Genomic DNA, 23,733 nt, shown 5'->3' on the forward strand with positions numbered 1-23,733 from the left:
ACCCTCCACCATAGGATGGGGCGTATATTAACTTTGTCATTCCGTTTGTAACACATCGAAATATTGCTCTAAGACCCCATAAAGTATATATATTTTGGGTCGTGGTGAAATTCTGAGTCGATCTGAGCATATCCGTCCGTCCGTCCGTCCGCCTGTTGAAATCACGCTAACTTCCGAACGAAACAAGCTATCGACTTGAAACTTGGCACAAGTAGTTGTTATTGATGGAGGTCGAATGGTGTTGCAAATGGGCCATATCGGTCCACTTTTACGTATAGCCCCCATATAAAGGGACCCCCAGATTTGGCTTGTGGAGCCTCTAACAGAAGCATACTTCATCCGATCCGGCTGAAATTTGGTACATGGTGTTGGTATATGGTCTCTAACAACCATGCAAAAATTGGTCCATATCGGTCCATAATTATATATCGACCCCATATAAAGCGATCCCCAGATTTGGCTTGCAAAGCCTTAACGAGAAGCATATTTCATCCGATCTTGCTGAAATTTGGTACATGGTGTTGGTATATGGTCTCTAACAACCGTGCAAAGATTGGTTCACATCGGTACATAATTATATATAGCTCCGATATAAACCGATCCCCAGATTTGGCTTGCGGAACCTCAAAGAGAAGCAAATTTCATCCGATCTGGCTGAAATTTGGTACATGGTGTTGGTATATGATCTTTAACAACCGTGCCATAATTGGTCCATATCGGTCCATAATAATATATAGCCCCCATATAAACCGATCCCCAGATTTGGCTTGCGGAGTCTCAAAGAGAAGCAAATTTCATCCGATCTTGCTGAAATTTGGTACATGGTGTTGGTATATGGTCTCTAACAACCATGCAAAAATTGGTCCACATCGGTCCATAATTATATATAGCCCCTATATAAGATCCTCAAAGAAAAGCAAATTTCATCCGATCCGGCTGAAATTTCGTACATGATGTTGGTATATGGTCTCTAATAACCAGGCAAAAATTGGTCCACAGCTGTCCATATAGCCCCCATATAAGCCGTTCTCCAGATTTGACCTCCGGAGCCTCTTGGAGGAGCAAAATTCATCCGATCCGGTTCAAATTTGTAACGTCGTGTTAGTATATGGCCGCTAACAACCATACCAAAATAGGTCCATATTGGTCTATAGTTATGTATAGCCGATCTCCAATCACACAAAAATTGGTCCATATCGGTTTATAATAATGGTTGCCACTCGAGCCAAAAATAATCTAGCAAAATTTTATTTCTATAGAAAATTTTGTTAAAATTTTATTTCTATAGAAGATTTTGTCAAAATTTTATTTCTATTGAAAATTTTGTTAACATTTTATTCGGTTCATAATCATGGTTGATACTCGAGCCAAAAATAATCTACCAAAATTTTATTTCTATAGAAGATTTTGTCAAAATTTTATTTCTATAGAAAATTTTGTCAAAATTTTATTTCTATAGAAAATTTGGTCAAAATTTTATTTCTATAGAAAATTTTGTTAAAATTTTATTTCTATAGAAGATTTTGTCAAAATTTTATTTCTATAGAAAATTTCGTTAAAATTTTATTTCTATAGAAGATTTTGTCAAAATTTTATTTCTATAGAAAATTTTGTCAAAATGTTGTTTCTATAGAAAATTTTGTCAAAATTTTATTTCTATAGAAAATTTGTCAAAATTTTATTTCTATAGAAAATTATGTTAAAATTTTATTTCTGTAGAAAATTTTGTCAAAATTTTATTTATAAAGAAAATTTTGTCAAAATTTTATTTCTATAAAAAATTTTTTGAAAATTTTATTTCTATAGAAAATTTTGTTAAAATTTTATTTCTATAGAAAATGTTGTCAAATTTAGCGATCTTTTTTGATTTAATATATACCACGTATGGACTAACATACAATTTAGAAGACGGTTTTAGGAGGTTTTAAGATACCTTGCCATGGGCAAGCGTTACCGTAACTTAAGTGATTCGATTGTGGATGGCATTGTTTAGAAGAAGTTTCTACGCAATCCATGGTGGAAGGTACATAAGCTTCGGCCTGGCCGAACTTACGGCCGTATATACTTCTTTTTGTATATATTTTATTGACAATTAGTTTGACATTATGATGAGCTGCCTTTATGTTATTTTTGCTACACCGAAAAAAAAGTTTACTATTTTTTATGAAAAATGAACTAACCCATAGTAAGAATGACCATGATTTGGCGCCAAAGATTTTTTTCATCTAGATAAGTTCATGATTTTCTTATAAATTAGTTCATGTATTGCATTGTATTTTAGTTCATTACTACTATGCTGTGGGAAGAATATAGTTAAATTCATTCAAAATATTCCTGCTATCCGGAAAAATGAACTATTTTTTGGGAAACCTGTATTAAGAAATTGGTTTGAAATAAACTGTTTGTCGGTATAATTTTCAAAAAAGTAGAGAAATTGAGGAATCAAAGGTACAACAAGCCTGTATACAACTAAGAAATTTTTCGTACAAAACAAGTCAATTTTCTATAACCACCAGTATTTTATTTCAAAAAATTATTATTATATTACACAAAACTATGGCTTATGATATACAATAAAGGAAATATTTTTATTAGTACGTTGGATGCAGATACTTGTCGGTAGTTAGTAATTGCTTCTTCAAAAGAGTAATATTCTATGTTATTAGGACTATAATAATTAATTTTAATTTCCATGTTTTCTATCCACATGAAAGATATATGTGGCATAAGTTGCTATATTCAATTGAATTGTCCAATTTCATCGATTTTGGCTAACTTTTGTTGGGCGGATTTGACTTATAAGCATCTGAAATTGCAAAGTTATACAAAATATAAGAAAAATATTATCAAATTCTATCGTTAATATTGATTTTAACTTACGGTTTTCAAGTGTATTTCCTAGAGCCAATAAGGATATCAGCTTAATTAGCATTAAACAGTAAGAATATTCACAAAAATTACCATTACAAGACCTATCTACCTGGAAGTGAAAATAATTATTTTTAATAAATTGAAATTTTGGTTTTATTAAAAACGGACAAAATACCGTTTAGAGAAAAACTTACCACATTGAAAAATCCATGCAGTAGGTACATTATTGGAATCATATCCATGGACTAATGGGACGTTTTTGCAATTATTCTCAGAATATATTTGAAATAAAAAATATTATAAAATTAGACATAATTTCCACTTGTCAGTATAGCATTTAGTAGTTAAGGTGGATATTAAGTTCGAGTTTAGAGGCCAAAATCGCAATTTTTATGAAAATTTTTGTTTAATAATCTATTATAACAAATAATCTTTATAAAAAACTTGGTTTGGGCTATTCTCCATCAAGTTATATTTAAATTTGTATCGAAGACGTATACATTTATACTTTTCTTAGTGATTTATTTTTAATTTTAGCGGCTAAACTCGAACCTAGTACTCACCTGTAGGAATTGTTATAACATAAAAAATATAGATTCAAAAAAATGGTTGCATCTCCAACCTGTGATCCAGATATAGAATAAATATAGATCTTCCTATTACCACTCATGTTAAATATTTTTATGTAAATCAATTAAAATCCGCACTAATTTTAAACTAACATATTAACAGAAATATACAGTTCCTTAATCTGTTATTTGTTTTTTTATCAATAAAAAGCGTTCTTGATTACTCTAACATCACATCATTCACTTCTCATTTTCTAAAATGTTTCGTATAAAGGTTAGGTTAGGTTAGGTTAAAGTGGCAGCCCGATTAAGATTCAGGCTCACTTAGACTATTCAGTCCATTGTGATACCACATTAACTAAAAGTACCTATTACATATGGGCACTTCTAGTTTTAACCGCTGAACCTTCTTGATTATTTTTCTTTGTTGAACCAACCAGATTGTTCCAAAAATATTAGCAGACTGCTTAAGTTAACGTTTTCCAGATCCGCCAGTAATCTGAAGCTATATGCTCCTAAAAGTTGCTTGCGCTTTACACAAAATGCAGGACACTCACACAAGAGGTGTTTAATTGATTCTTTTTCCTCCGCATCATGACAGCTCATACAATAGTCATTATACTTCGCGCCAATAGTTTTTGCAAAATCTCCTATCAGGCAGCGACCCGTTATAGCAGATATCAGGAGTGATACCTGACGTCTCGAGAACATTAGCATATCTAGTGTGCGGTTTAAGTTGAAATGGGGCCATATTTGCTTGGTGTCGTTACAACCCTTGCAATTCTCCCATCGAACATTTGCCATCATAACAGCCTTCTCACGCAGCATGAGCTTGCAGGTAGCTAGGGGCATACCAACAAATTCTAGTTCCCCTGGAATATGTAAGGTAGTCCCTAGCCTTGCCAACTCATCCGCTTCGCAGTTCCCCGGAATGTTCCTATGGCCAGGCACCCATATTAGGTGAATATTGTACTGCTCAGCCATCTCATTGAGAGATTTGCGGCAATCAATGGCCGTTTTCGAGTTGAGGAACACAGAGTCCAAGGATTTTATTGCAGGTTGACTGTCTGAGTATATATTAATGCCCACATTTTTTGGAACATTACTTCTCAGCCAATTCGCCACCTCTCTTATTGCTAATATTTCAGCCTGAAAAACACTACAGTGATTAGGTAATCTTTTCGATATTTGAAGTTCCAGATCATTAGAATATACTCCGAAACCCACTTGTCCATCCAATTTGGAGCCATCAGTGTAGAAATCTATATATTCTTTATTCCCCGGGGTATGTGTGCACCACGCCTCACTGTTGGGGATTAGAGTCTCAAACTTTTTGTCGAAAAGTGGACTCGCCAAAGTGTAATCCACTACGTTAGGCACATCTGACATTATTTTGAGGACAGAACTGTGACCGTAACCATTTTCCGACCACAGCGATAGCTCGCGCAACCGCACAGCCGTTGTTGCAGCTGACTGTTTGGCCAAAATGTCTAAAGGCAATAGATGCAGTATGACATTAAGGGAGTTTGTTCCTGTCTTGCTGAATGCACCTGAGATACACAAGCACGCCATACGCTGAACTTTGTCTAAACTTGTCGGCTGGTGAAGTGCCGGCCACCAGACTACAACACCATATAGCATTATAGGTCTAACCACTGCCGTGTATAGCCAATGTACAATTTTTGGTTTTAGTCCCCACTTTTTCCCTATTGCCTTTTTGCACGAGTATAAAGCTACCGTTGCTTTCCTCGCCCTTTCTTCAATATTAAGCTTAAAGTTCAGCTTCCTGTCCAAAATAACGCCAAGGTATTTTGCACACTCCCTAAAGGGAATTTCAATACCCCCTAAGGAAATGGGCCTAACCGTGGGAGTTTTGCGATCTTTGCAGTACATGACTAATTCTGTCTTTGCAGGATTTACCCCAAGACCATTGTCTTTCGCCCATTTCTCAGTCATCCGGAGGGCCCTCTGAATAATATCTCTGATTGTGGATGGGAATTTTCCCCTGACTGCCAGAGCCACATCATCTGCGTATGCCACCACTTTTATCCTTTCTTTTTCTAGAGTAACCAGAAGGCTATTTATAGCAACATTCCAAAGAAGAGGTGATAGGACTCCTCCTTGGGGAGTGCCTCTGTTCACATACCTTTGTATGTTTGCTTGTCCTAGTGTGGCTGAAATACGTCTCTTCATTAGCAGTTCGTCTAACAGCCTGAGTATACATGGATCAACATTCAGAGTTGTCAGTCCATTTAATATCGAGCTCGGATGGACATTATTGAACGCCCCTTCGATGTCTAGAAACGCCACGATTGTGTATTCTTTGACAGATAGTGAGCATTCAATAAAGCTGACTAGTTCATGTAGTGCGGTCTCAGTAGACCTGCCCTTCGAGTATGCATGCTGTCGTTTCGAGAACAAACTTGAATCGATGCTAGTTCTAAGATAAATATCTATCATCCTCTCCAGAGTCTTAAGTAGGAATGAGGATAAGCTGATTGGTCGGAAATCCTTCGCCCTCGAGTGAGAGGCTTTTCCCGCTTTAGGTATGAAAACGACTTTTGTTTCCCTCCACTTTCCTGGGATATATGATAAGTTGATACATCCTTTATATATCACCGACAACCAGGGGATAATTTTGTCAGTTACAGCTTGTAACTCCGCCGGAGTAATTCCATCAGGTCCAGGGGATTTGAATGGTCCAAAGCTATTTAGCGCCCATCTTATTCTAGTTTCCGATACAATTTCCTCGACAGGAAACGACCGCTGAGCAACTGTGGCACCGCCAGTACATGGTTCAACCGTCTGATTTCCAGGAAAATGTGTGTCCAATAGTACCTCCAGCGTCTCCTTACTGGACGTTGTCCAATTGCCCTCCGATGTTTTAATGAAACCTGGAGCGGAGTTGGTGGATGCTAGAACCTTCCGTAGTCTGGAAGCCTCGGACGTATTCTCAATACTGCTGCAGTAAGCATTCCAAGAGTTATGCTGAGCCTTTCTCAGTTCTCGCTTGTATCCTCTCAGATTCTTCTTGTAAGCGTCCCAGTCCTCAGGGGCTCTGGTGGACTTTGCCTTGTTAAAGAGCTTCCTGCAGGATTTCCTCATATTACTTAATTCCGTAGACCACCATGGTGGTCGATGTTTCCCCCTTGGCTTTCCTCTAGGGCATGCAGCTTTCAGTGAGATGTTGAAGGCCTTAGTAATCCGCTCCACTGCGTGTTCGATATCTTGCACATTTCTCATATTTGTCTCTGTTATTTCCGGTATCATCATATTGAACGATTCCCTATACCTATTCCAGTCAGCTTTCCTAACATTTGGCGGAAATATGATCTTGGTGATATGAACATCAAATTTGAAACTGATGTAGCGATGATCTGAGAAGCTGTGTTCACTTAAAACCTGCCACTCAGATATCATTTCATTCAGTTCTTGCGAGGCCAAGGTGATGTCCAAAACCTCTTGCCTGTTTTTAGTGACAAAGGTTGGGACATCTCCCTTGTTGCAAACTACCAGATTAGTACGCAAAATAAACTCTATTAGCGACTCTCCCCTTGCATTAGTATCACTACTTCCCCATATACTATGATGCGCATTCGCATCGCATCCCATAATGAGTTTCGTCTTTGTTTTCAGTGACTCCTCCACTAAGGTCTTAACGGCATATGGAGGCATCTCCCTGTCATGTCCCATGTAGACCGAAGATACCCAATATTTGCATTTGGCTATTTCTAAACTTGCAACGACAGTGTCTGTATTGCACATTGAAGGAAGCAGAAACAAGTTGAGCTCGTTTTTAGCAACTATACAGGCTCGATTTACATCATTACCAGTATACTGCATTAGTTTGAACCCCGGAGTACTTAATTCACATATTTTGTTTCTATAAACATATGGTTCTTGAATAAGAACTATGTCTATGTCCCCTTTCATCAGGAGAACTTTTAAGGCAGCACATGCAGCCTTACAATGATGAAGATTTATCTGGAGGATCCGTAGGACCATCGAGATTTTCAACAACCGTCACATCAGCCGTTTCAATCGAGTCATCAAGAATGTCCTCTTCAGAGATATCGGTGACTCTCGCAATAGCCATAGGTTCAACTTTGGTGAGTTCTGAGGCAGTAGAAGCCTCCTCACGCATACGGTATCTATCCATGTCTTCAAATGTCTTGGTATCCCCCTCGACTTCGCAAGAGGATCCGCTTACTTCTGATTCAGACAGAGGCTTGTCCATTTCTGAATCCTTTAGCTGATCGTTTTTATACACCTTCATTTGGATATAATGAAAGCCATAACATACACGGCCCTGGGACTTTGCTAGATGTGGCAAAGACTGAGTGTTCAATATAAACACTGCATGCCGTCTTGGCCCATCCACTTCATCCAAACGGCCAACCTTCCAATCAGCTGTTGGAAGATCTGGATTGCATTGTTTCAGTCTATTTAAAATAGATTCAGGGTCAGGAGGGTTTGCAGGTATCCACGCATGTGCTCTTGGTCTAGCCGGTATGTCTTTCTTCTCGACTAACTCTAGAGCAGCTCCTTCCCAAACTTCACCAATTAGTATCAGAGCAGCTTTAAAACATTCTATAGACCTCTGGTCCTCAAATGCGACTAGCTTAAATCGTCCTTGATACCAACCAGCCTCTTGGTGTCGAGGATCTGGGCCGGGAAACTTTTCCAGCACCTGTGAGTAGACGCCAGACAAAGCATTCTCAATTTCCCCCCATTTTTGCTTTGGAACCATACCGTCCAATGCTCCTTTATTTATGATAGCCATCATAAGGCTGTCTTTAGCAACTGAGGCAAACGATCGTTGATCCCTTTTGGAGGATGGCAGCTCATCCGGTGATCGTTCCCTTTTTCCAGCCTCAAGAATTCCTTGAGCCCATTTTAAGGAATCGCTTTGTTTAGCCGACAACGTGCTTGGGTCGACTGATCCTAATTTCTTTAGGATAAACAAAGCATTTCTGCGTTCTTTGAATCTCTTTCGTGAGGGATTACCTCCTTTTGATGCCGTTACCTTGGAAAAGGTCCGACTTGTCAAATTGTCGCCACCTGTCGACCCGTCTACAGGTCGACTAATTGGGCCTAACTCTTGGTCATTGCCCAAATTTATAACTCCAGTCGATACCCGTCCACTGGGCCCTGAAGTTAGCAACCCAGTGGATGTCTTTGAATTTCTCTGCATGGTGGTCTAATATCCCACCACACTTGAAATTCGTAGTAGGTACTTATTACGATGATTTTATCCGCTATTAAAAAACACGTCCGTTCCGTTCGACGGTTGAACAATAATAAATGTATTTTCATTAATAAACACCAATACCGCACGTACAATTTTGCAAAATTAAACCCACGTGTGCACTTCATAAATGCATCAACATAACTGAATGCAACAATAAAACTCAAAGACACAAATAGTCATAAAAGATACATACATGCCGTGAAGAAAAACAATTTCACACACACACACACGATCCCTGTCAGATCTCGCTATTGCAAGAAAACAACTCTCACCACAAAAGATACCAACAACACACAAGGAACATTCTATTGTCTCTAGAATCAAAACAACCAACAACAGCATAAATGACGCAATAACAAACACAAACAATCATACGAGATATACACAAAATGTCTCTAAAAACTACCTCACATGATGCATTCACATTTTGCAGTAGCACATTTATTGATTAGTTGGAATTCTATCTATAAGTTAAGGTAAAATATATACCAAATCTATGAGGAATCTCTAAAAAATTATATACACCCGTCAAGGATTATATTAACTACTTTTTATTCTATTTTTTCTAAAATTTTCAATGTGAGTAAAAACACTCCAACATATAATAATAAGGGAAATAATCTGTAGGTAGCCATCGTACGAATCGGTAATGTCGTTAAGTTAAATTTTACTAAAAAAATTTTTTTCCATACAAAATTTTTTCTTAGTAAATTGTCCACATTTCGTAGTAAGATTTTTATATTGCCCATGTATTTTTATAATAGAATCAACGATGCATTAACTACTGTGTTGGAAATTTATTTAAGGAAAAATCCTTCCCATTTCGTAGTTAGTGAACTAAAAAACATTTACTGAATTTTTATAAGTTTTCCTTTAGCTAAGTTAATTTTCGTTGTGGTTACGAAAAATGAACTATATTACAGTAAATTTGTTGAACTATGTGGAAGTTAAAATGGTCCTTAAATTTACAAGACACTTTTTTTTCTGTGTATTTTTGTTCTAAAGAGGCCACCTTATAAATAATTGTACCATGCTTATTCGCTATTACTGTACAAAAAATGTTTATTTCCAATTTTCACCATGGCAATCGTAAAGAGGTGAAATAACAAACATCAAAACATTTGAAAGTCAAACAAACGGCAAATAACTTTTTTATACTGGCTAAGAAAGAATAAAATTGTTTTCCAAATATGTCAACAATAACTTCGTAAGTAGAAATTTTAATAATATCTAGTGAACCAATATCAAAAAATTCAATCTGTCATCATAATAGATGGACTTCCTTTGCCAATGCTGGAAGTTTGGTTAATGTAGGTTCGGAGGCCTTATGTTTGGTGTGTGATAACCTTTTGTGTTTTAGTGATTTGAAAACCAAGTCCGTGACTTATTATAAAGCGGAAAGCCCCGAAAGTGGTCTTGGCATATCTGCCATAACAGGCCACAATCGTTTAGGTCTCTTGGCTTTCTCAGAAATCGTACTCAAGCCATCTATCCACATCATTCAATATCCAAGCTTCAAAAACTATGCTGTTTTTTCATGTAAGTAATCTTCAGATTAAGTTGCAATTAGGATAGAAATCGAATAAATATTTGACTTTTCCCCCCAATTTATAGGTAATGACATTGTAAAATTTGTGGATTTACGATTTACCGAATATGATTTACTGGTGGCCTTATCTGGCTATCCCAACTATACCATTTGTATTTGGAATTTTCGTACTGGCCAGTTGCTATGTCAACGACCCACAATGAAGGAGTCTTTAGAGAACTCTTTACAGTGCTCCCTTCATCATGTTCCACAGATTGTTCAATTTTCCGAATGGAACCGGCAACTGATGGTATGGGAAGTTTGCTACACCGCAACTGATGTGGACTTACATGAAATCTCTAGGATAACCTTGACAAATGAGCATAATTTGTGTAATGCCCAGTCTATGTGCTTTGGCGAGGATAATAATTTGTATCTTGTGGATAATTTTGGGGTTGTATCAATTGTGAGTATGCACAATAAATTCAATAATACTCTGTTCGTCAAAAAAAGAAATGATAAACCAATAGTTGTCCAATCGAATTTTCTGTAAAAAAATCTGAAGGCGATTTTTAAAAATATTCAAGTTTGACTAATCGAATTTTGATGCATTTTGCTATAACCCACTGATAACATTTGTCGAAGTCATTTAAACAATTTAAGATTTTGGCCAAAACTTATCTATTGATGTGAATTAATTGAATTTCAACGCGGAGAAATAGAAATGCTGACTTTAGAATGTAGCATTCGACTGTTATACCCACCACCATAGAATGGTGATGGAGATATAACAAATTTTCCAATCCATTTGTAACACATTGAAATATCTATTTCCGACTACACACAAAAAAATTTTTTTCTGACTCAATCACGAAATTAATTGATCCAATTAATTTTTTAATTGAAATGTCTTCAATCAAAGAAATGATAGTATCAATTAAAAAATTAATTGACAGTCAATTAGAAAATTAATTGCTCCAATTAAAAAATTAATTGATACTATTAATTTGTGTGATTGATTTTTGATTCAATTAAAAAATTTGTTGAATCAATTAAATTTTTAATTGAATATTTTTTAAAACTCAATTAAGATTTTAATTGGAAAAGTTTTCGTGAAATTTTTTTCCGTGTATATAAAGTATGTGTATATACTCTTGATCAATTGGTTATTTCAATTGTATATATTCCCAGCAAAAAAATTTGGTAGTTATTCCAAAGGCACAACTTTAAAAGCACTTCCAGAAGATGCACTCCCAATGATGTTCTTTATTTTAACTACCCAGGAAGTTCTTTTAATTCAATTTTTTATAACTTGGTTTTAACATTTTTTTATACCCTAAACCACATAGTGGTCAGGGTATAATAAGTTTGATCGGCCAAAAAATGTGCCTACCAGAAATATTGATTTTAGACCCCATAAAATACATACCGATCGACTCAGAATCACCTCCTGAGTCGATTTAGCGCTTGGTGTCCGTCCGTCCGTCTGTCCATGTATTTGTTGTTCACAGGATTCCGGTCGCAATTATTAACCGATTTTGATGAAATTTGGTACAGGGAGGTTTTTGGGCACAAGGACGAACGAAATCGGATCAAATTTAGATATAGCTCCCATATATATGTATCACCCGATTTCGACAAATGGGGTTACGTTGCGCTTTTTTTCAAACGGATCGTCACCAAATTTGGCAAAAGGTAATCTTTTCCATTGCCTTCAAGTCTGCAAAATTTCATCCAAATCGGTTCAGATTTAGATATAGCTCTCTCTCTCTTAAACACCTCTTGTGTGAGTGTCCTGCTTTTTGTGTAAGGCGTAAGGGAATTTTAGGAGCATATAGCTTTAGATTACTGGCTGACCTGGAAAACGTTAACTTAAGCAGTTTGTTAATGTTTTTGGAGCAATCTGGTTGGTTCCACAAAAGTAAATAATAGAGAAGGTTCAGTGGTTAAGACTAGAAGTGCCCATATGTAATAGGTACTTTTAGTTAAATGTGGTATCACAATGGACTGAATAGTCTAAGTGAGCCTGAAATTTAATCGGGCTGCCACTTTAACCTAACCTAATCTAACCTAGATATAGCTCTCATATATATGTATCGCCCGATTTTCCCAAATTTTGCACAAAACCTTTATTTATCAACCGATCTTACCCAAATTTGGCTAAATGTAGTCTTCTATAGCACTAACTATATGTGCAAAAAATCATCGAAATCGGTTCAGATTTAGATATAGCTACCATATATATGTATATCCCGATTTTCCCAAATTTGGCCATAGAACCCTTATTTATTAACCGATCTTACTAAAAGTTGGCTAGATCCAGTCCTCTATAGTACTAACTATATGTGCAAAATTTCATCGAAATCGGTTCAGATGTAGATATAGCTCCCATATATGTATCACCCGATTTTGAAAAATTCGCCCCTAATAACTTTATGTTTGATCATACAGGCCTCATTTCTTAACTGATCTTATTCAAATCTTGCACAAGGTAACCTTTTGTGGTATTAATCAAACCCGCAAAATATTATGCAAATTGGTTCAGATTTAGATATAGCTTCCATATATATTCATCGCTCGATTTTTCCAAATATGGCCATAGTACTCTTATTTATTAACCAATGTTACTCAAATTTCAAATTTTGATGTACTAGCCGATCGTACTTATACGTACTTGTAGCTCTTACATAAGAATATTGCTCGATTTTTACAAATTTGTATTTATTACCCACACTAATTTAACGATTTTATCTTTTTTAATAATGGGCTCAATATTAGGGGCATATTAACTCCGTACACCGAAAGAATTCTCTTCGTTAATTTTACGAAGAATTCTTCATTAACTATTCTTCGTGAATTCTTCATTAAAATAACGAAATTTTCATTCTTTTTCGTAAATTTTACGAAGAACATTTTACGAATATACGAAACTTCTACGAAATATTCTCCATTAACTTTTCTTAGTAAAAAGTTCGTACTTTTAACGAAACTTTCTTCAAATTTCATGAATTTTGTGAAGAAGTTTTTACGAATATTTTACGAAACATTCTGCGTTAAAATTTCTTCATAAAAAGTACGAAACATTTCCTTTGAAATAACGAAGAAGTTTCATTGTAGTTGTAAAATTTCCGTTCGCGACATAAAATTGTCTTTTATAATGAGCTTGAGTGTATTCATTTATTCTTACAAAATACGAAAATTTTGGAAGAACTTTTCTTCGCAAAAAGTACGAATTATTTCGTACTTTTACTGAAAAGTTTCTTTGGTTGTAAAACAATGACAAATTTCTTACTTTTAACGAAATTTTTCGTTCTCTTTACGAAGAAAATTCTTTCGGTGTAGGCGCAATATCAACACAGCCAGTGTGGCTAGAAGTAGGGAAAATTCCCATATGTAGGGTTTTCTAATATTTAGCGTCTTGTAGGGACGTAGGGCCACAATGTAGGACATTTTCACTCAACACAATTTGTAAGAGGAGGAAATTAGAAGCCGGCAAGGCTTGATCTTTAACAATGTGTGGTAAACTTTATTCCTGTAGAGAATTTTGTCAACATTTTCTATAGAACATTGTGTCAAAATTGTACTTCTATAGATTTTTTTTTTCAAAATATTATTTCTATAAAAAATTTTCTCAAAATTTTATTTCTGTGGAATTTTTTCTCAAAATTTTATTTCTATAGAATTTATTGTCAAAATTTTATTTCTATAGAAAAATTTCTCACAAAAATTTGTTTATAGAAACTTTTTCCAAAATTTTATTTTTATAGAGATTTAACAAAAAAGATTACTAATTTGGGTAGAATTCTACCAACTGTGGCAACCGTGGCGGTAATACAAATTTATATTCTAAGTTATATACGTTGCATATTCATGTTTTAAGATAATAAAATACTTAGAACCATTTTTGTTTTGTAAATTTTTTTAAATTTAGCGAAAAATATTGTAGGGAAAATTGTTTGTGAATGTATGGGCAAATAGGGAACTTTTTTTGTCCTTGTAGGGTAAACCGAACATTTTCCTTGGCAACATTGACTATGAGCAATAGTCAGATTGACACAAAGCACCCATAGACATGTACCCCTTAATTTTCTTAAATATGCAACTGCGGTTTATCTCCCAGACCTATATGTTACCCCCACAAATGCTTATGATTACTAATTCTGTAATGGTGGTTTAGGGTATGATATAGTCGGCCCCGCCCGACTTTCTACTTTACTTACTTGTTAATGGATAATTTTAACTTTTTTTGTTTCAAATAGGTTAAAAACAGAGTAAGAATTCATAAGATGGTACAAATCATTTAAATTTTGTCGAAAAAAATGCTAAATCCTATCTGAAAAATTGTGAATTTTTGAAAATATTTGATGTCAAACGTTTATAAAAATTATAAAAAATTATAAAAAGTATTTATTTGACAAAATGTCACAGAATTTTTTAATTTACATCCACAACATTGAATTCGGATCACACCTGAAGAAGTGATGCAAATTCGGTGCAACGGCTGTTGAAATGAAGGACTTCCGTCCTATGACAAGTCCATTTTAAATTCATCGCTTCTGCGTCAATTTTGCACCACTTCCGGATCCAAAATGAATATTTCCATTACTTTTTTGGCGACGCTTTTTTTGCTGGGATGTGAATAGCTTGTTTCCTTCAGAAGTTAGCGAGATTTCGACAGATGGACGATCGACATAGAATTATCATCTCACGATAGCGAACGCCATTCACAGTAACTGCCTGACCGGCCTCATTTTGGAAAAAATACGGTCCTATGATGCCGCCAGCCCATAAACCGCACCAAACAGTCACTCTTTGTGAGTGCATTGGTTTTTCGACAATCACTCTTGGATTCTCATTCGCCCAAATACGGCAATTCTGTTTATTGATTAATCCACTGAGGTGAAAATGTGCCTCATAACTGATGATGATTTTCTTCGAAAAGTGATCATCCACTATCTCTCCATGGTTCAAATTGAGTAAGTCTGAAATAGAGAAATGTCAAATAAAATTCGGAAAAGAACTTGGCGGTGTGGTTCACATTTAACATCGGCCCTTACAATTTAACCACCCTGTATAAAAAATAAAGTACCTTTTATTTGGAGAGGAAAATTTTTGCAAAATCAAACAAAACATCAAGAATTCTATTAATCTACCAAACAGAATAAATCTACCATTTTTGATAGATTTCTACCAATGGTGGCAACCGTGATTTGGATTCCATCCGCTCCGGATTTGATACGCGATGATATCACCATTTAACAACCATTGGCCATATCGGTCCATAATTACATATATATAACTCCCATATAAACCGACCACCTACAATGTTACTTCGTAAAAATTTCATCCGAAAAGTATGAACCGTACGTTAATCTCTATATTAACCAGCACTATATGATTATGGGTATACTTAGTTTGTCATTCCATTTGTAACAAATCGAATTATTTGTCTCAGACCCCATAAAGCATATATATTCTAGGTTGTGGTGAAATTCTGCGTCCATCTAGCGATTTCTTTCTGTCTGTAGGTTGAAGTCATCCGAACACAACGAGCTCTATTGTTAAGTGATCCTGATACATCGGGCTGCCACCTAACCTAATATCGGACTACTTTTCGGTATAGCCCCCATATAAACCGATACCCAGATTTGACATTCGGATGCTATTGGATGAACAAACATCATCCGATCCGGTTGACATTTGGTACGCGATGTTAGTATATGCCATTTAACAACCATGCAAAAATTGGTCCATATCGGTCCATCTATAATTACATATAGCCCCCATATAAATCCGGTATAAATGTAGTACGAGACGTTATTATATTCCCTCTACCCATTGTGCAAAATTGTCCATATCGGTCCATGGTTATATATAGCTCTCATATAAACCGACCCCCCAAGATTTAATTTCGCCTCCTGAGTATCGCAGAGCCACTTTCGTGTAGCATGTCATAACTTTGACGGCCCTTTGAAGACCATAACTCATGCCGAATGTAGCCAATTCGAACAAATCTAAACTAATTCCGACATTTGATGTTATTTTCGACATTTGTTGCTTTTGAACAATAAAATTAAAAACAAAGAAATAACTGTAGCGCTTTACTTTGTTGTATTGCATATCAACCACCCTGGTCATATCCGCCATATACCTCATATATACATCTATATTCAAAGTTTATTTATACTCGTTTTTTGCAGTTACAAATTGCTCAATTTTACTTGAAACCACAATGGTCTTTAAATACCCTCGAAAACTCCAAAGCAATTGCCAAGCAACATAAACTCTGCAGTCACAAACAAGGACTGCTGGTTAGTTGCTTAGAAGTCATCTATTACCTACGAAAGAAGAACAATTTTTGGCTAATAGAATGGCAGGTCCAACAGTTACCTCTAGGAGGTATCTCGAAAATTGTTTCCAATATTGGAGGAGATATATTTGCTAGTGATGTCATTGGCAATTTTTATCAATTGGATGTAACCACGGATAATCCTTCATTAACTGAGGTGCATATGTGTCATCAAAATGCCATTGATTTTGTGGTTCCAAATGGAATCAAAGAAAAATGTTTACTGCAACTAACAAAGAATGGTAAACTAAGAGCACTAGAAATGGACTGCAATCGCTTATATTCAGAAGTTGAAATACCTCAAGCTAGTGCAATTTGCCACCACAATAAAGATCCTTATGTCGGTGTTGGAACATCTGAAGGAAGGATACATTTCCTTAGCTATACAAATGCCGCGGAACCTAAAGTAGAGGCTATTGTGGCAACTGATAATGCTTCGTTTATAGTTTCCTTGCTATGGATGGATAACTTGGTGCTTTATCGTAACATAAATGATGGCTTCTATTTGGTCCATGCTGATTTTAACAATCATAAGTTTTACGAATTAGCTCTCTTAGAACAAATACCCGATGAAGTAAATGTTTGTAAATTTTTCTTGGGTGAAGAAAATCGAGCATGTATTTTCATTAATCGTGATGAGAATCTTAAGTTACCCTATGCCAATGAGTTATGGGAATACCCAATAAATCGCAAAAAGAAACAAGTAATCCAGAGCAACTATGAACTCCCACATGATTATCGTTCCGTGTCTGATATGGTGATTTCAAAAAAGCAAATTTTGGAATTTTACGCCGTCCGCTTGGGGGATTCTCTTATAGATATTTTACATCTTAAAATTGATACAAATGAGCTGATTTTGTTGTCATCAATACGTACGAACCATTGGTGCAATATTAGTGGAATTTCTGGTCCAAAAAATCTATTGACTTGGGGCATATATGGTACATTTATTCATCATCGTTCTCACAAGAAATCCCAAAAAGAATTTGGTGTGAGTGAAATGATGCAAATCAACTATCAGCAAGGCGTGGTAACTAAAGTGATGGAATGTTACGATAAAAAGTAAGTAAAACTGTTCTTCTTTATTTACAAATTCATTACTCAGATATCCCACAATATAATTATAAATGTTTTAAGAATTTATTTTTATGTTATTAGAATTAACCACGCATTCGTTTTGGGTCTTATATGCTAAAATAATATACGAGAATTCTTCTTCCCAAATTGAACCACTTCGTTGGTCTAAAAATTGGTTTCAGGGGAAAGAGTTATTTTAGTTTACAGAAAGGAGGAACTCAGAGTAATTTCATCGCTTTAGGTATCCCCAGTAGCTATTCATGCAACTCGGACCGTGTGGCCCCTGTGGGCTTTGTGTTCTATAAGTTCAATTCCAACTGTATCCTATCTCTTATCGTTTACGGTTTCTCTTATTCCGGCAACACCCATCTAATGCGAATTCTACCACATTTTGAGTAGTCTTTGGTCATACTTTTGCTAATCAATAGGTATCGTGTGCGCACTGTAATTCACTGAAAAAAGTCTTTACATTTGTGAGGAACGAAATTTTAGACAAACGTAGTTTTCTCTTGATGACAAAAAAATGTTTTTTTAAAGCAAATAACAATATTGTATACAATCATACGCTTGTCATCATTTCGGCTTTATTTCCTCTTAAAGATAATTCAAGCACTTGCTTTCTTCATACCGATCACATACTTCTTATATGAGGCGGGGTATTTTTATACCCTTCACCACTACTGTGGTACAGGGTATAATAAGTTGGTGCATTTGTATGTAACGCCAAGAAGGAAAAGTCTGAGACCCATCGTTTAGTATACCGATCGTCTTAGAATTAAGTTCTGAGTCGATTTAGCGATGTCCGTCTGTCTGTCTGTCTGTCTGTCTGTCCGTCTGTCTGTCTGTTAATGTATTTTTGTGTGCAAAGTACAGCTCGCAGTTTTACTCCGATTGTCCTAAAATTTGGTATAGGGTCCTGTTTCGGCTCAAAGACGATCCCTATTGATTTTGGAAAAAATCGGTTCAGATTTAGATATAGCTGCCATATATATTTTTCACCGATCTGGTCATAATTGGCGTGTATATCAACCGATCTTCCTCAAATTCCGTACATCCAAAATCGGTTCAGATTTAGATATAGCTCCCATATATAGATTTCGCCCGATTTACACTCATTTGCCAACAGAGGCCAATTTTTTTCTCCGATTTAGTTGAAATTTTGCACAGGGAGTAGAATTAGCATTGTAGCTATGCGTGTCAAATTTGGTTGAAATCGGTTCAGATTTAGATATAGCTCCCATATATAGCTTTCGCCCGATTTACACTCAAATGACCACAGAGGCCAATTTTTTGTTCCGATTTAGTTGAAATTTTGCACAGGGAGTATAATTAGCATTGTAGCTATGCGTGCCAAATGTGGTTGAAATCGGTTCAGATTTAGATATAGCTCCCATATATAGCTTTCGCCCGATTTACACTCATATGACCACAGAGGCCAATTTTTTGCTCCGATTTAGTTGAAATTTTGCACAGGGAGTAGAATTAGCATTGTAGCTATGCGTGCCAAATTTGGTTGAAATCGGTTCAGATTTAGATATATCTCCCATATATAGCTTTCGCCCGATTTACACTCATATGACCGTAGAGGCCAAATTTTAACTCCGATTTAGTTGAAATTTTACACAGGGAGTAGAATTAGCATTGTAGCTATGCGTGCCAAATTTGGTTGAAATCGGTTCAGATTTAGATATAGCTCCCATATATATGTTTTTCTGATTTCGACAAAAATGGTCAAAATACCAACATTTTCCTTGTAAAATCGCCTCTGCTTAGTCGAAAAGTTGTAAAAATGACTCTAATTTTCCTAAACTTCTAATGCATATATATCGAGCGATAAATCATAAATGAACTTTTGCGAAGTTTTCTTAAAATTGCTCCAGATTTAAATGTTTCGCATATTTTTTTACTAACATTGTGTTCCACCCTAGTGCATTAGCCGACTTAAATTTTGAGTCTATAGATTTTGTAGAAGTCTATCAAATTCTGTCCAGATCGAGTGATATTTAAATGTATGTATTTGGGACAAACCTTTATATATAGCCCCAACACATTTGACGGATGTGATATGGTATCGAAAATTTAGATCTACAAAGTGGTGCAGGGTATAATATAGTCGGCCCGCCCGACTTTAGACTTTCCTTACTTGTTTTTTCTTCACTATGTTTCAAAGATTTCTCCCTTCGAAAATCTGGTACCCTGACTCATGTCGACTCCCATACACCAAATCCAGTATTCGGATTGTTGTGCACTATAATATAACTTCTTCTTTCCATCGTACCCTTCTTTTATTCCACAATCCCTATAACTCTAACGATTCCCTAATGTGTTTCCAGTCCCTGTTTCCACGCTGAGTCAGGTCCATTCTTCTTCTCTTCACCGATATGGTTAACTCTTTGCCTACTAAAGTCAATGTAGTGACAAACGTAGTGTTCCAAGGTCTGATCGTACGTAAAACATTCCCTACATGCATCATCCTCTGGTGCTCCTATTCGTCACAGATATGTTCTCAATTCTAGGTTCCCGGACATTATTCCCACGGTCCTCCTGACAGTCGTCCTACTCTCCTTGAGTAGTTCTCCAGTCCCTTTCTTATCTGGGACACCCTACAGTATTTACGTCGTCCTTCCGACCGTTGCATTGGTCCACATCTCTACATACGACTCTCCAAATCTGCTCGCGTTGCCTCTATGGCGTTCTCTAAGTTCTCCTCCTTATGTATCTAAGCTCTTATCACCAGTTCATTTGCCTTTGCGTTTCCTCTTATTCTGGCATGTATCAGCACTCATGCGTTTCTTACCATATTTCGAGTATTCGTGGATCACGCTTTTGTATTCCAATACGGCTCGCGATACAACTATTGCTTTCATTGCCCTCCGGCATGCTTAGGTTTTGTGGTCTCGTGTTATTTCCTAGCCATATAACAAATTCTGTTGCGGCAGGCATTTCTGCCTGGAAGATTGTGGTGTGGTCCGGTAATTGGATAGGATCTCGGTGTCTGGGTCCTCCACATACACGCCCAGTCCCGTCTTCTTACCCATGTTCGATCCATCGATCTAGCAGTTATTTCCCTCTGCTAACTGATCTTGGGTCCCATCCTCCAAGGTCCATCTTACTGGCGTCAGAATGTCACACTCGGCTGCTAACTCAGGTGTTGCGGTTTCCGCAATTTTAACCACCGCCCCTATTATCCTTTGATGGTTAATCATGTTTTGTATTCCCGTCCCGTAGGTCTCAAATCCACTATCGTCTCCAAGGCTTTGGTTGACGTGGTCTCCATTGTCCCAGTTATGCCTACACAACATGTCAGTTGGACCCGTTGTTACATGTGCTATGTTGTACTTCCTCTCCATTGATGTCCACGAGACTATCGACACGTTTCGCTATGGCACCTATTTCCGCTTGATTTTTTTTTTGTATTCAGGTATTGGATAAGATGTCGGTCCTCCACATATACGCCCAGTCCCGACCTCTCACCCATCTTCGATCCATCGGTGTAGCAGTTATTTACTTGTGATATCTGTTCTGGGGTCCTATCCTCCCGCGACCAACTTAATGGCGTCAGAATGTCGCACTCGGTAGCTATGGCGACGTCATGTATACGATCGTGGATTGTTTTAGCATCCGCCATTTCATCCACACTCTTCCTATTATCCTTTAATGGTTCGTCGTGTTTCCGTTCATTCTTCTAAAATCTTCAATCTCATCGCAGCCATAGCGGCTACGCTTTTGATCGGAACTCTATAGTTCTTAAGTCCAGTATTGTCCCCAAGAGTCTGGTTAACGTGGTCTTCATTGCCCCAGTTATGCCAAGAAAAAATCTCCTTTGGACCCGTTGTACAATTTCTACGTAGAACTTCATCTCCATTCCAGTCCATCAAACTATCGACGCTCTCATATATTCAGTCTATCAACTTTGGACCGACCCCATTTAGAGCTCACCGCTCTAAAATTAATCCTAATTACATTATTTTACCAGACACAGGTACGAATATTGTCTTGTCCAAAAACTCCTACGTTCCATAGATCGGACAATTTTAGTCCCTCTGGTGAATAGGCATAATTCTGTCTTCTCCGTTCAGGCTCCTAGGTCTTACCCAGGAGCCTCAGGACTGCAGAAGTATTATAACATCACCGGCGTAACAAAGGGGTAGACCGACAATTGAATAAGGTCCACCACTGTATGGTATAATGCTTTGTGCTTCGACTATGTCCGGAAAGCGAAATTCTTCTTCGCAGTATTTTAACTATCTGTGTAACAATCGTTACAATTTTGAATGTCGTATGGATTTGATATTGTACTTAAAATAAGTGGAAGATTATCTCTGTGTTTCTCAACTTAATAATAGACTACTACAAATTCAATATTCAAATATTATATGTGTCTGTCACTAGAGGCTTGGGAAATCGACAATAACTTTATTCTTTATCCCGTATGGTCTATAGCTAGTATAAAATAATCCATAACTTCCCAAAATTGCAGAAAATTCAACCTCTGTATCAAATTACCAACCCCTACATTTATCCAGATCTTATGTATGCATTTCTTCCTTTCCAGATATCTTGTCTATTTGAATTCAACAGGTGGTATTAAAGTTTTGAAAATAATTGCTAATGGCGATTCTGAATCCATACTGGAAAACTCTTTCCTACATTCGGATGACATAAGTGTAAAAGCTAAGGATGTCACCACAAAGACTCTGGAATCTATACGTACCGATATCATTGTGGAACATAGCCCCGAAGAAATTCAAGCAAGAGATGATCTTCTACATAAAGTTAAAGAATTGGCTAAAGAAGTTACTTCACTTATTGACTATGACATTTCGGTTACGGGAAAAACTCATGGAATCTATAGGAAATTCTGTCTAAATCATGATTGGCTACAAAAATTAATGGATGAGTCAAAAAAGTTGTGTGAAATAGAAAAGAAGTCTTTGGAACGCGCTATTGAGGACCAATCTCGCATACGTGATTGGATTCGAAACTTGATAATGGCCAATTCTATTAGTATAACATTTAAGGTTCGAGCAATATTTTCAAACTTTTCATTTCAGAATTATGGTCGTCGTAAGGAAAATGATAGCTTTGCAAATCTCTATGATCTCTATCGTTTTTATGATATGGAAAATATCGATGTGGAAGATCGAGATGATGAACAAATTGCAGAGGAAACTGGGAGTGTGGAAAGAGTTATACCCAAAAGGCGAATATATATGGAGATCCAGGGTGCAGCCTATGACCACATAATATCCGATGAGTTGGCCTTACAAGACATCGACAATGTAACGGCGAATCAAATGTACAATCATGACGCCAAGATTCGTATACATCTAACCGATCGTCTCAAGGAGGAGTTTAATAAAAAATTCGAAGAAATTCGTAAAATCAAATTCGAACTAATGGATGCTATACTGGGAACCAACTCTACCCTCCACAAGATCTATGAGAATATGAATTGTGTCTTGCGTCTTCTCAAGATGGATCAATTCAAACCACCTGAATTATCAGTACCTCAATGGCATAATGATGAATTCATACAACGCATAATGGAGGTGGATGATTCCGAAATTAAGGCAGTCAATCGAAGAAAAAAGAAAACCGAAATAACTTCGGTGAAACATGGACGTCTACTCTTATGGTCCTTGGAGTTTTGGGATCGTGCCTTGGTGATTATGATGGATGGAGTTCTGGAAAAACTTTGGGAGGAGGAAATCAAAAAGGAAATTCCTATACCCGAATTCATGCTTAAGAAAGACCCCACCGAATATACTCTCGAAGATCAGAAAGCATTACGTGACTATGAGGAAAGAGTTCGAATTTTAACTGAAGATCGTAAAAAATATTTGAAAATTCTTAGCGACAATGATGACAAAGTGCAGAAGATGAAATCTAATTACATTCTCAAACTCAACGAACAAGTAACACAAATGGTGATCACAAAATTGAAATATGACTTCTCCATAAAACATGTCCGTCTAAGGAATCTCAATATCAAGATAATGTATTTTAAAAAATTACAATGGCTGAAAAGGATATCAATGTTAAGGTAAGGACAACTTAGTTCAGAGTACTATCTGCTTATACACCT

General features: G+C 36.5%; 1 protein-coding gene across 1 annotated transcript in view; it reads left to right on the top strand.

Annotated features, from left to right (window-relative positions):
- Nucleotides 1–9,812: 9,812 nt before the first annotated feature.
- The window catches only part of LOC142240373 (uncharacterized), a 38,489-nt gene continuing 24,568 nt past the window's right edge, over nt 9,813–23,733 (top strand). The window contains exons 1-5 of the mRNA XM_075312082.1: nt 9,813–9,898; nt 9,965–10,230; nt 10,306–10,685; nt 16,420–17,630; nt 22,201–23,691. Of these exons, the coding sequence (XP_075168197.1) occupies nt 9,882–9,898; nt 9,965–10,230; nt 10,306–10,685; nt 16,420–17,630; nt 22,201–23,691 (3,365 nt within the window). The 5' untranslated portion in view covers nt 9,813–9,881. The remainder of the gene's footprint in view (nt 9,899–9,964; nt 10,231–10,305; nt 10,686–16,419; nt 17,631–22,200; nt 23,692–23,733) is intronic.

Source organism: Haematobia irritans, chromosome 5 (genome assembly GCF_050003625.1).
Source record: "Haematobia irritans isolate KBUSLIRL chromosome 5, ASM5000362v1, whole genome shotgun sequence".
Lineage (NCBI taxonomy): Eukaryota > Metazoa > Arthropoda > Insecta > Diptera > Muscidae > Haematobia > Haematobia irritans.